Genomic DNA, 13,375 nt, shown 5'->3' with positions numbered 1-13,375 from the left:
TCTGAATATTCTACAATGAGATAGAGTAAGTGCCAGTTTTGTATAGCGTAGGAAGAGAATGGATCTATGGTGCGTATCTGAGAGGTTCCTATCGATTGGAAATTGCTCCACACTGCAAGCACTGTACTTCGGAATGAATGATCCATGTAGCCGACAGTGCTAACAACGAGAAACACAAACAGACCTCAGGCTGCCTACGTATTGGATCGCTAGATTTCATTGCGTCGAGATGAGTCACTCCAATCACATTCAATTATGGACGAAGTACCCAAATGGATTAGATCGATCGACATCGTCATTATCCTTTGATGAGTATGAAACCCTTGATGCGAAAAGGATGAACTAGCTATCGTGATATTGTCAATTCAAATTTGAATTTATATTTGTGTGTTCTATCTTCCTCTGTTCATGCTATATATCTATCAATTATTTCTATGAGTTTATAAAATCGAATAAACTACACAAGACTATTCATTTATATTGCGTGAATGTTATGCAAAAATTTATATAGTTACTCGTATTATTTAAAAAGTGGATAAAGTACCCTATTAAATATATAATATTGTCAACATGAACTTTATTTCATGTGTATCTATAACAAAAATATCATTCCAAATCTGTAATTGTTTAGGTCAATCAAAATTAACTAGCTCATCAAGGAAGAGTGTGAGAGGGACAGATTGTTAACCATACGTGGGAACGGACAACACGCGAAAACAGAGGAACGGCATGCGATCGATTTTAGCATGAAACTCGGTCCTCGATACGAAGCATGTCAACTCACTGTAAATAATGACATATACACAATTTTGCTACAGACATGCATCAATCTGACAGACCAGTAACTGGTGTCCTCGCGTTTATTTTAATTAATCCATTAACTGATTCAAAGCATTGGCCAGAATTGTGTGAATGGAGATTTGTCGTTCACAATCAACATATACAACAGAATATATTCGTTACTTTGATGTTAAATCTAGAAACTTATACGTTATTTTATGCAGGCGTTGTATCATATTATCGAGCATTTTCTGTTGTTCTAACATGTAAAGAGATACGTGTCACGCTGTATCACAGTTGAATGACGACAAATTTTATCGAACGCGCAAATGTTGGAAGGTCAATAAGTGGAAACGGAACTAAAAATATAAAGTACATAATGCAGAATGTTGTGCAAACAAACTTCAACAAATAATGTTCAAAATAATTTTTGATTACATTAATTTAGAAATAAGACTCATATATTCAACTCCGCGATTTGAGACGACAGTAAAGATGTAAATACGATATTTTCCGGCATTTTGTTCGCTCGATCAATCATTGTAATATTTAACAGAATAAACAATATACCGGAAAATATTATACTCATTAATTATAAAATATAGAAGAGAACTAAATAGGTTTAGTGTTATTTGTAATATACCTCGCAACAAAATAATTAAAGGTCAGTTTGTTTTAACTAAAACTAATTCTCGTTTCTCATCGCGACACGAACTCATTAGTACGTAATTAACAGTTTATTTAAAACGATGAGCTTCGCATAATTAAACGATATTGAATGCAATGTTGCACATAGTTTAAATGCATTATCTCTCATTAATTGAACCGTTTATAGATTATGAAATGCTGCATGTTCTAAATCAATAGAAGGAAAAATATTATTAAATGTTACTCTTTCGTCGATTTCTTTTCTGTCCATGTTTCCACTGATTAATCTTTATGCCTGGCTAACATTTCTCAGCATTCCGGAATTTTTTTATTTTTACCGAAAGAACAATACTTCACGTTTGAACTCAGCATACTTATTTGAAAACTCCTCTCGTTCTAGAATGCAACCATTCGTAACTGGATAGAATATATAGCATCCAAAAAAACTGTTCTACTGATAAGCGAGAAATTCCTCAACATTTTCTTTAAGCGAAAAATCTTACTTGAAGCCTGTATCTATATATAACATGTATTCATATAAAAAAAATGGATGCATTAGCTATGTCAAGGGTAAAGGATTCTTCTATAGGAAATTCCAATATAGTAACTTGAATAGATTCTTGAAATAAGAGGATATGCTAAGAGATACGTAGCTTCGCCACGAGATAGAGCGCTATTCGTAAGAAGAAAATATCTAAGAATTAGAGATCTTTATAAGAAGGCGTATGCAAATCGGAAAGTCTCCTAGAGATTCTAAAATTATTTTGGAATATGTCTTCTATAGAGAAAGGATTCTGAAAGATCTGTTTTTTGCTCATTTTGGGATACGATGCTAATTGATAATATTTTAACAATAAAACTAAATTAACCGTTTATAGAATTATTCTTCTAGCATTGAGAGGATTGTAATCTTAAATCCAGCATCTCATAGTTATCCGATATTCCTTTATATTTTAAAGTATTTTCTTGAGGCTGTATTAGAGGAAAATCCGCTAGAATCAAGAGCGTATACGGCTAAAGAACATTTTTTTGTGAGTGTGTCCAAGAACTTCAGACTTTATCATAGAAGAGTAATATTTTTCTGTATAATATTTTTAAGGCTTTCACGGGTATTTTCTTCAAAGAAGTTACGCGATTTGCGGATTATCTTCATGTCTTGATACATCGTTAAGTGCTAAACATTTAGTGAATATTGCAGTCCACTTCATCAGGGCGAAAAGCAATCTGACTTTTCTATATACTTTAGACATCTTTTATCCTCTATTGAGTCGGTCCAAGTTTTCACTCGCAAGCGAAACACTTTCGGATAAAGTTCTGAAACCCCACTTCCGATTTCGATGAAACTTGGTAAAAGCTTCATTTCGGATTAAAATGAATTTCTCTCTTTCTATCATCTCATCAATGAATCATTACACGCACATACAATTATGTACGTGGAAAGGATGATTTGCTGAGATATCTAAAACTTTAGCTAGATATAGAGCTGAAAATAAATTTTGTCGGATTATCAAAACCATTACGTAGGACTCAAACTAATTGCTAGAATATTAAATTTTTTTTCAGCATTGCTCACGTTTGAGTTTCGTACATAATTATTTTAAAGATACAACAATATTGTTTTCAAATTTGTATCTATCTGAATCTTTAGATATTTTAGCAAAAATCGTTTTTTGTTTATGTAGCTAAGAAAATAGTTCATACATCGTAAATCAAAACTAATCACCTCAAAGATATAATGTAATATGTGCACGCTATTTTAGGAAGTCTTCTGCACTTTGAATCATTGTCTATACTTGCCAAATATTCGGAACTAATCGCGGGATCAGAGCTTTCATCAGGCACAAAAGAGATATCATTATCGATGAATGGAATCCTGCATGAACGAGATACTACGCGTCTGATTTCTCTCACGACCATTCTCCCTCTTGTATTATGCTTTTTCTTGATAATTTTGAACAGTTCCTTTTCTATTCCCTCTAATGAATATCACCAATAATAGTAATGAGAGAAAATAGTAGAACTCCAATGGAGAAATATAGCACTGTCATTATTTGACTTGTTTACGACTCCCTCATCACTTGTGCGTAGAATTCTTGTTAACGGGAGAAATACTGCACGCAATCCGCAGTAGAATGTCACAAGTTTCATTAATTAAGGAGACGTCTCCGAGTGAGTGCCACCATCGCCATTTGCCATGCGAATACGAACAGTAACAGTGTTAAGTAGAATATGGAATGTGAGAAAGGATTAATATGTTCCAGAGATGACATTGGCAACACGTCAGATTAATCCTTGACTATTAATAATTTCCGCAACAACAGAACTTTTCGATTATATGTTTCCATTCATTATTATAATTGAAGGAATGAATCTAAAAGAATTAGTAAATATTTTTTCTTTAAAATTATTTTTATTTTATTTCATTTCTTTTAGATTTATGTGATTTAGTTATGTGATTTTCAATTATCTTAAAATATTACTTTAATTTATAAATTCTTTTATGGAAGTATCAAATTGAAGAGTAATTAAGCGATTTAAAAAAATTTTAATAATATTGCTGCATGTGTGTGATTGGTTTTCCATGTAAAAATAACAATTATATCGCATACAAAAATGAATTTACACATTTAAATGTATAATATAGTATTATTTTTACGGAAAACTAATAACACATATGTGCAGTCACATTTTACACATTTAGATTTGCAGTGATAATAAAAAATATGGATAACTGAAGCATTGATTTTGTTATAATCTTGTTTTTTCTCGAAAATGGAAAGAAGACAATGTCCACGTTATTTAAGAGTGACAGCTGACAATAATTGCTTTGTTAATTGTAATGTCAGACATGCGGAAACCCGATTCGTGATCTCACTTTCGTGAGACACTCGTGGGGACATTTACCAAACATGATCCCAACTCGGGATTTGTTGGCAAGCGGACATTCAGCATGGAATCGTGAGATTGACCTCGACTTCTACATTGCTCCGAATGCAAATCGGATAGTTTACATCAGCGCAACGGCTCGAGACGCTTTCGGATTATGTCCTCTGATGCATGTTCGAGGACGTCTGACGACAGCGCGAATGTCAGAGTCCGGTATGTGTTAACCCAAACTAGAAAGTGACAGAGTGCTTACGTGGCAATGCCTTGTGGTCCGATTCCAATTACGACGGAAAATTCATTCTATTAATTCCTTTCATGTTGAATAAGCAGAGAAAACGAGCGAAATACCGAATATATGCTTCGTTGAAATTTCGATATAAACAGCATCAAATTATGCAAAATTTTAGGAAGTTATTGAAATTATTATTATAACTATCATTACTGTGGTTTCCTGCATACTTGAATAAACAATGACTTGATTCAATCAAACATACATAATGAAGCATACGCATTGTCATTATTGTTTATCGTGTTTTTCGATTAGAGCATTATGCATACGAGAAAATTTACATTTAAATGTATTCTGATATTTTGAAATTGATTACGTACGACTGATTATAGTGGAGATTTTTAAATTCGTGGATATGTAAAATTCTTGTTTTTCGTCGATTTACATGCCCTGCATAACGAAAACTCTAGTAGAATGACATTCCATTAATTCGCTTGATATATTCGCTAATAACCCTTATCTAACGATTCAATCTATTTACAAACGTGGCTAGCACAGCGGAATTCCTTTGTACCGTTCATAAATAGCTGACTTCCGTGTTACAGGAATCTGTAATGAGCGCAATGCATGTTACTTATCGGATTGTTCCGGATAGTTTCGATAGTCTGTGATTTTGGTTTCCTCAAAATGACATCACGTTCCGCTCCATCGGAGTCAATGTACTGTCACTGACATAGTTGAAACGTGATATGTGCAGCTACCGGATCTAGAACTACGTAGGAAACTCCGTTTTCACAAAGACTCCGACATGTAACAAACGCCCCCACGTAACATACTCGTTCTCTTTGAGGAGAAGTATATAGTTAACAACTGTATGGTGTTTTTACCGAGTTACGTCTACTCAACAATAGAGAACCAACGAAAACTTCGCGTTTTTTATGCTTCAATAATGAAATTTTTATCGTTGTAAAACGTACACGATAACATCCGTAAATAATTCCAGACAGATAAATGTGCAGATAAACTTTACCGTAACTTTACGCTATATTAAATCCAATACGTATAAATGGATGAATCGATTGTAATTCGAAATATTGCAATTATATTTAACAAATCAGAAAATACTATGAAAATATGAGAAACAAAAAAAATTAAATATTTTTTATCCTCACATTTACATCATATATTCATCATGCTTGAAATACGCTCTACATTTGTACATTTTTGAAAACACGCATGAGGTATCAGCGTAAATATTCGAAGACTTCTGGAATGCTAACACATTAATCTTGAGCTATAATTGCATGCTTAAGGTAACTCTGGCAAATACGCCGCAGAAATCAGAAAAAATAGAAGGAGTGGGAGTAATTTTTCCACAATTACTTTATTACACGCCTTTATGTTATATTAGTATTGTGTTATGATTTTAGCTTCTTACTGTTAATATTAATGAATTTATTGTGAGTTGAATCGATTTGTCACTGTAATAAGTAACGCCATCATAAATTATAATCTACATAAAATGATTAATGTATAGCGTGTGTAAAAGATTTAGTGGTTATTTCGTGATACACGTAATGGAATAGTAAAGCATATTGTGTAGCAAAATACAAGTGCTTTGTTTTCATATTCTTTGTTTGTTGTCTATATCTCACCTGTTTGGGATATACGGTATTTTTAGCGAGCGGAATTTATGCTAAAAGCATGCCCAAAGCATACAAGTGCGCAGATTGAATTCAGTGCACTAAATGCAATAAACTAAAATATTATATGAAATAGGTACCTCATGTCATAACACTTGTAATATGTAGGAAGATTATAATTATTATTTATTACTTCATATACATATTTAGTTACATTTTTAATTCTTAATAAGAGTTTATAAACACATTTTATAAGTTATTGTGTCATTTATTACGTCTTTTTATATGCATTATTTGTAAATTTTTCATGAGCCGTACATATCCCCTCTCCCCTCTGTGAGTAGCTATATATCTCACCCTTATAGGATATACGACAAAAATGCAAGGGTTTCAAAAAGTTTATTTTTTAATATGAAAAATAAATATTTAGGATTTCTAATATTTTTTTTATAATAGTAGACAGTATAAAGTTTTTACTGATATAGTTCGTTTACTATAAACATAAATAATACTTAATAATAAATTAAGTTTTTAATAGGTGTGACGTATATACCGGAATTATCTTATTTGGCATTCGATTGTTATTCGATCCATCCCGATTATTCTTACGCGATTCTTACGCGAATCAAATAAGTTGTTACAACACTAAGACAAAATAACATTTAATCATTGCATAATACAATTTTTATAATTACCTTAATGTAAATATTTTTGCTTTTATAATGTCATAAGTAATTACAAAATTGTTCTAATTTTTCAATAAATTAATTTTTGCATATCGTGGTACTCAAAGTCTACATGGGTCAATCTCTATCCATCAATGGGATACGTGATTAAAGGAAGATATTTCTCTATTCAAGGCAATTAAGAGCAAGATAGTAAATAGCCATAAATTGTTTTCACTGTTTGCGTGATTGCTGCAGAAAAGAAAGAAAGTTTATTGTTTTTTCCTTTTTTTCATATACATACACATATATAAAAGCCGCATAAGCCTGAGAATGTACAACGTGCGACATTCTGGTAAAAATTCATCAGTGACCTGGCGACTAAAAGATATGAATCGCGAAAAGAACAATGCTTGCGAATTTAAAACTATCCAAGATGGCGGTCTAATTAAGAAGAAACGCGAGGTAAATATGAATGTTGGAGCGGAAGCAGTACACGAATGTAAGAAAATGGGACGGGCGGAGAGAAACAAGTTACATAGTTCATCCGAAATGTCGGACTTCCTACTCGTGCATCTTCTCTTATTTCTTAATGAAGAGATAAGACCGCTGTGTTGTGTATTATAAATAAGCATACATGAAAGCATATAAACCTGCAACATTTTGAACTCATATTCTACTCATTGCAAGTGCTGACGCCGAAAATTTAAAACAATGTAAAATAAAAATTATAAATATATTGCTAAAAATGTTTTTAATTAAGCTAAAATATTACTGCGTAATTATTTGACAAACAAATATGTATAATTTCTAATACGTTGAATAATCACAGTAAACATAATTTTTGATTAATATTCGTGATTATTCCAATTGGGAAATGTAATAACGCTGTTGTAATGCAGTGCAATTTAGAAGGAAGTCGTGCTAGAAATGAAGTCTCCAATTTCATAACAAAGAGAGAGAGAATTATTCAAATCTGCGTTCCCTTACGCTATGGACAAATGTCACCAAGAAAAAAAGTGGCAAGATAGAGTGAACAATAATAGGGACGTGGCCTGAAATTCGGGATAGTTTACGACACTCTACCGAAATAACCCCTGGCGCACTCCGAAGAGAATTTTCCAGGTTGAATCGAATGGCCATGAAACAAAGAAAACAACATCAACATAAACGATTCGACTATAACAATTCGAATATGGCACACACACGTGGCATATTTCGCAGTTTCAACTTTTCATTTTAATAGAATAATTAATTTTAAGACTCACTTGTATAGAGAACATTGAATTGCAGTAATAGTGAACAATGTATTATTACAACATCATATATCAAAGTTAATAAAATGAAAGAAATCGGATGTGAGTGAAAGAAAGCAATTATCATTATTTCACACGATCTGAATCTATGAAAAAGATTCGAGAGGAAATATTTCGGAAATATTTTCCGGGAACTAGCGAGATTAAACAAACGATAAAGTGTTTTACGCAGTTGCATTGCAGTTAACGTGGCTGAGATTACTTCGACATGTATGCGCGACATGTAACTCACACGCGTGTCATCGCATATGATATTACAAATTCAAATGTAGCACTCATATTGTCAGAGTTACGTTCCCCAGAGGTGACTTGTCACAGAGTTGACATTTCAGAACGTGCAACTATAACTCCTTGTACCGATATGTAAATACAGCCGATGGAGATCTCGTGGAAGTCTCACCGGAGCATAGAACAGTGGACCGTATCATCTAGTGATTGAAATGCAGATCTCGATGCAGATTAATGACATCCCAAAGTAGATGCGTGCTCGTCGATCCGCTAGACGTGCTTGCCTACTCTGACAGAAATGATATAACGCTCGTGATCCTCGGAGCTTTCGCAAGATGATATATGTATGTAAACCTCATATTGCACGAGCGCCATACATACTTTTCTAAAAATGTATATTCTTTTTATAAACGTTCAATATATTGGTCATAAAATTCATGTGCAATGTTTTCATATAATTTATTATATTATATGTATGAAAAGAACGGTTTTGCTAAAGTAAATATTTAAAAATTTAGTTAGATACAGAAAATAATTTTGTTATTGGACTAAAATACGTAGAATGCTTAAGCGTTTGTTATGTTGCAAAAAGTTTTAATTCTAACAATCAGTTTAAGCTATATAATTATTTTAATGGTCCAAGCATAATTACTTTTAAATCTGTATACATTTAATTTGTACTTCAACAAAATTATTCTTTTCATGTATATACATATATAAACTTACCATTATGCTTATATTACATTTTTAATTATATTAATTACATTCTCATTAATTTAAAAAAAAATTAAAGAATGTATTATCTTCTCGCATCAAGATCTCTCACATTTAAGGATGAATTAAGATAAAAAAATGTACATGTAAATATAAAATCAAGAAAAATGCATTTTTAGAGGAAATGGAGGATATCTATATCTAAAATTTCACAAACAGGATTTATCTCTGCAGTAACTCGATAAAGACTTTTCGCACAAACAGCACGAATGCATTCGCATCGTGCTTTGCACACCGCAAATAAGGACTGATTTTCAATAGCAAATCGATTTTCCAATAAAATCTATTTGCGCACTCTGCATCGGTAATTATAACATCATAAAGCAAAGCACACTATAATAAAGTTCGTTTAACGATCTATAAGGAGAGTTTCAAGTTGTATTATTAAATTTCGATAGCAAAATACTAAATTAATTGGAAATAACTGCACGTACTAATTTTCACTGATTATATTGTCGTCATATATTCCAGTATGTAAAATAGTTGAGTAATAATGCGAATAATGCGTACAATAATCTGCTAGAAAGACTTAGAAATCTTTTCATTCCAAAATAGTACTAAAAAAGGCTTGTTAAATAACATTATTGACACAATTTAAAATGATTTTAAATATCTAGCTTTATAAGTTCGGAACGCCTTAATGGATCTCAGTGTCGAATATGCAAGTTAGACGTGCGCTGTGCTTTGCGTAACTGTTTTTGTCAAAGGAATACGTAGGTGTAAAAGCGAGTGGTATCTAATTAGCGGTTAACTCTACCAGCCGACCTTAATTCACCGGTTGAGACTCACTTTTCGTTTGCCCACCTCTTGGTTGTACATATCTATAACGTACGTTATTTGGATTTAGCACACGAGAGTATTACATATCTCGTTTGTGCATCGTAAAATAGGAATGTAGAGCCAAAAAGGAATGACTAAACTCGAAGAAGAATACGAGTGATTCACATGCAAAGACTTGAAATAATAAAAAAGCAGATGTAGTAGTATAGGACTATTTTACATATGAATACATTTGTATCGTTTAATTTCTGAGTTCCAGAGTCAAATCACAAAAGAATATAAATAAAATTACTTATTTTTATAAAAAATTACTTTTTATGAAAAAGCGATTCAATGCGATGGTACGATGATGATTGAACTGCGGATCGAAATATCTTTTAATGTCGCTCGATTATTCTTTCGATTCTTGGCACGGCGCGGCATTGGCTGTTAAGATTCGCGCAAGTGATATGGGTCATTCGAAAAATTGCTTTGAAAGAATTGAACTCTTTTTATCGGCAATAATATGCTTTATCTTTCTTCCTACCTTCTCTTTTACGAAAAAGTTTATTTTCTTCAAGGGATCAATAATTTTCGCAAAATCAAATGACCGATACGTGACAATATAAACTTTAACTTATATATTATGTTTCTCTCTCTCTCTCTCTCTCTCTCTCTCTCTCTCTCTTTGTTTTTCCTATTTAAATTTTGTTGTTTTATTTTCTCTTCATTGTTACAATATTTTTTGCATAAGTTCTTAGAAATCCTAAAATAATAATAGACACTCTATTTATTATATTTATCTACCCACCTATCTATCTATCTATCTATCTACTTATCTACCTATTTATCTATCTATCTATCTCTATCTCAGCCTTTTCATATACTAACAAGCGTGCAATATTTTCGAATTAATTGCATATAAAATTTCTGCATAATTTTTTTAATAACAAAAATTTAATTTTTCATAGAAAGTGTTATTGCTATATAAATTGATCGTAATTGCGAGATATTTAAATTAATAAAAATGTATGATTAAATAATATACCATTTTAATTTTTGATAACTGGAGAGTCAGCAGCACATATAACATAAAAAAGAATTAAATTAAATTTCCATGTCCTCAGTGCATCGCATATGCAAGTCTGTAATTGCGTGTAAATAGTTGGAAGCACGCCAAGCGGTAGTACTTTGAAAATTCTGTTTCTCCCTTTATGGCAATCTAATCTCATGTAATTATTTGTGTAAACGTCAGAGATGTACAGAATTGTAACGAAATTCTATTAATATTAATATTATTAATTCAAAATTCTATTAACATTAATTATAAAATGTTATTAATATCACAAGAGATATGCTGAAAAGCGAATGATTTCTTTATCAATAACATCAAGAATAATTCGATATAAAATATATTTCAATTCGACTCATAATTTATTTATGATAAAATTTTAATTTAATTTTGTACAGATCGTTCGGTAATGCTAACATTCTATCGATCATAAATATTATGTTACTTGATTTTTTTCATATCAGTCGTCAGATTATCCGTTCACGGAAATGATTTATGTAGAGTCAAACACAATGTTTATTGAAATTATCGCTTTTAATTTCGAGAGCTAGATCGAGTGACAAACTTTGTCATCTCTATTACGTGCAATATGAGCTTATCGAACGCTTTGATAAACCGTAAAAGTGCGAAAGTAAGAAAGTCCGAGCATGCCATTATCGAATACGCTCAGTAACAATTCTATTTTCCCAACATTGGTTTTACGTTTTACCGACGCCAAATGCGGTATTAGTTGCGAAGTTTGGTAAAAGAGTAACATTCCTTCTTGCGGAAAGTTTACCTTCGCTCTCACGTGTTTCGCAGAAGAATAGTTTCAGAAATATTCTTTTGGAATTTAGAACGAAACCCAATGCATTTTGCACTCTTTGCTTTTCTGGCCAATCTCCCAGCTTACAATATAACTCCTCGGAAACGGAGAGTAAAGTTAAGATCTGATGTGCCATTTGATCGGAACTGTTGAACCGGGATAAGCTTCACTTTCAATTGTCGGCATAGTCTGTTTTATAAACGGTGCTGCGTAAGTCATGAATTTTTACGAGCTATCGACGCTCGTAAAAATTGGTCATGACCTCGCCTATAGATACAGATATGGCCATAAGGAATTCATGATCGATATCGGTTTGGAAGAAAACGAAGCAAGGAAAGGAGATATAGAGAGAGAGAGAGAGGAGAAATGCAGAGGACGAGCGCGAGATACTTCTCCGGAAATTACACTCTCTCCGCAGAGGCGGCACTTCCGGTTCAGCTCTATATATAAGTCGTCCCAGTAAGAAGAAGAACCACAAACAGACATAGCCCGTAAACTTTTCGTGTCCAAAATGTTTTGTCTGTAACGTTTAAAATATTCCCTACAAATACTAATACGGCCAGTTTAAACAGATACAGTTATATACATACAGTTTTGCCAAATATTTCGTTCAATGTAGATCATGCATAAATACATATATTACATACATAGATTTTTGGACGAGTGAAAACGTGAATTGGGAATAGCTTTATTAATTTTTTATGCACAATAACGAGCGATACTGTAATGCTCTTAAAAAGCTGTAATATATGTATAATCCAATGCAAATTTCACTCGCTCATATATTATAAAATGCCGATATTAATTCATTTTATGCGTATCGTGTAAATCGGATATTGTTTTTCAACGTTGGACGTGAAACATATTTAATGAACCAAGAAGATACAAAAGCGATACTGCATTCGAATTCGGAAAGTATGTGCACCTACCAATTAATATTAATAATACTGATATAAAGTAATCAACGATTGCTTGTCAAAATGATATTATTTGTTGCGCGTGAACTATATCCGGATTTGGATGTAATGGAATAATGTTACGTAATCATTCGTTTGACGTACATCCGGGTATCGAACGATGAGACTTTCAGTTAGCAACATTTCCGCGATTAAATACTGACGGTACATACATATATCTCCCTCTGGAACTTCCGATCTATTTTGCGTCCAGAGTTACTATTTATGACTACTATCTCATAAATTTGAACAGAAAAGCCAATAATGTACATGCTGTTAAAATGAACTTTGTTTGTCAGCATTGTTACGAGTAAAGTATTCTACGGATTACATGGTTGTACATCAACGTTTTCAACGAGTTATTTTTTTTTCAGCTCGTAGGTGGTGAATTCGACATGGAGCTGAATTTCGTGATACAGGACGCACAGAACATCAGGCACATGCTGGAGCTTCTCGACCATTGCCCACCCAATCTCCAGGTAAGTGAGCGATGTGATATTAAACTAGGTCGAATTAATTACGCGCGGAAAATATCCAACGTAAATTCAGAGAGAACCTGCGGTAGAGAGTACCTACGGATAAGCGCGCCCGTCAATATCGCAATATCGATAATT

The 13,375-nt window shown here is 32.6% G+C and overlaps 1 protein-coding gene across 1 annotated transcript in view; it reads left to right on the top strand.

Annotated features, from left to right (window-relative positions):
- Positions 1–13,375, top strand: part of LOC108686359 (neurobeachin) — a 215,386-nt gene that overhangs the window by 51,109 nt on the left and 150,902 nt on the right. Inside the window, exon 2 of the mRNA XM_018191627.1 lies at positions 13,136–13,240. Within this exon, the coding sequence (XP_018047116.1) occupies positions 13,136–13,240 (105 nt within the window). The remainder of the gene's footprint in view (positions 1–13,135; positions 13,241–13,375) is intronic.

Source organism: Atta colombica, unplaced genomic scaffold, assembly GCF_001594045.1.
Source record: "Atta colombica isolate Treedump-2 unplaced genomic scaffold, Acol1.0 scaffold176, whole genome shotgun sequence".
NCBI lineage: Eukaryota > Metazoa > Arthropoda > Insecta > Hymenoptera > Formicidae > Atta > Atta colombica.
The sequence above is the reverse complement of the archived record's forward strand: the minus strand, read 5'-3'. Positions and strand labels throughout refer to the sequence as shown.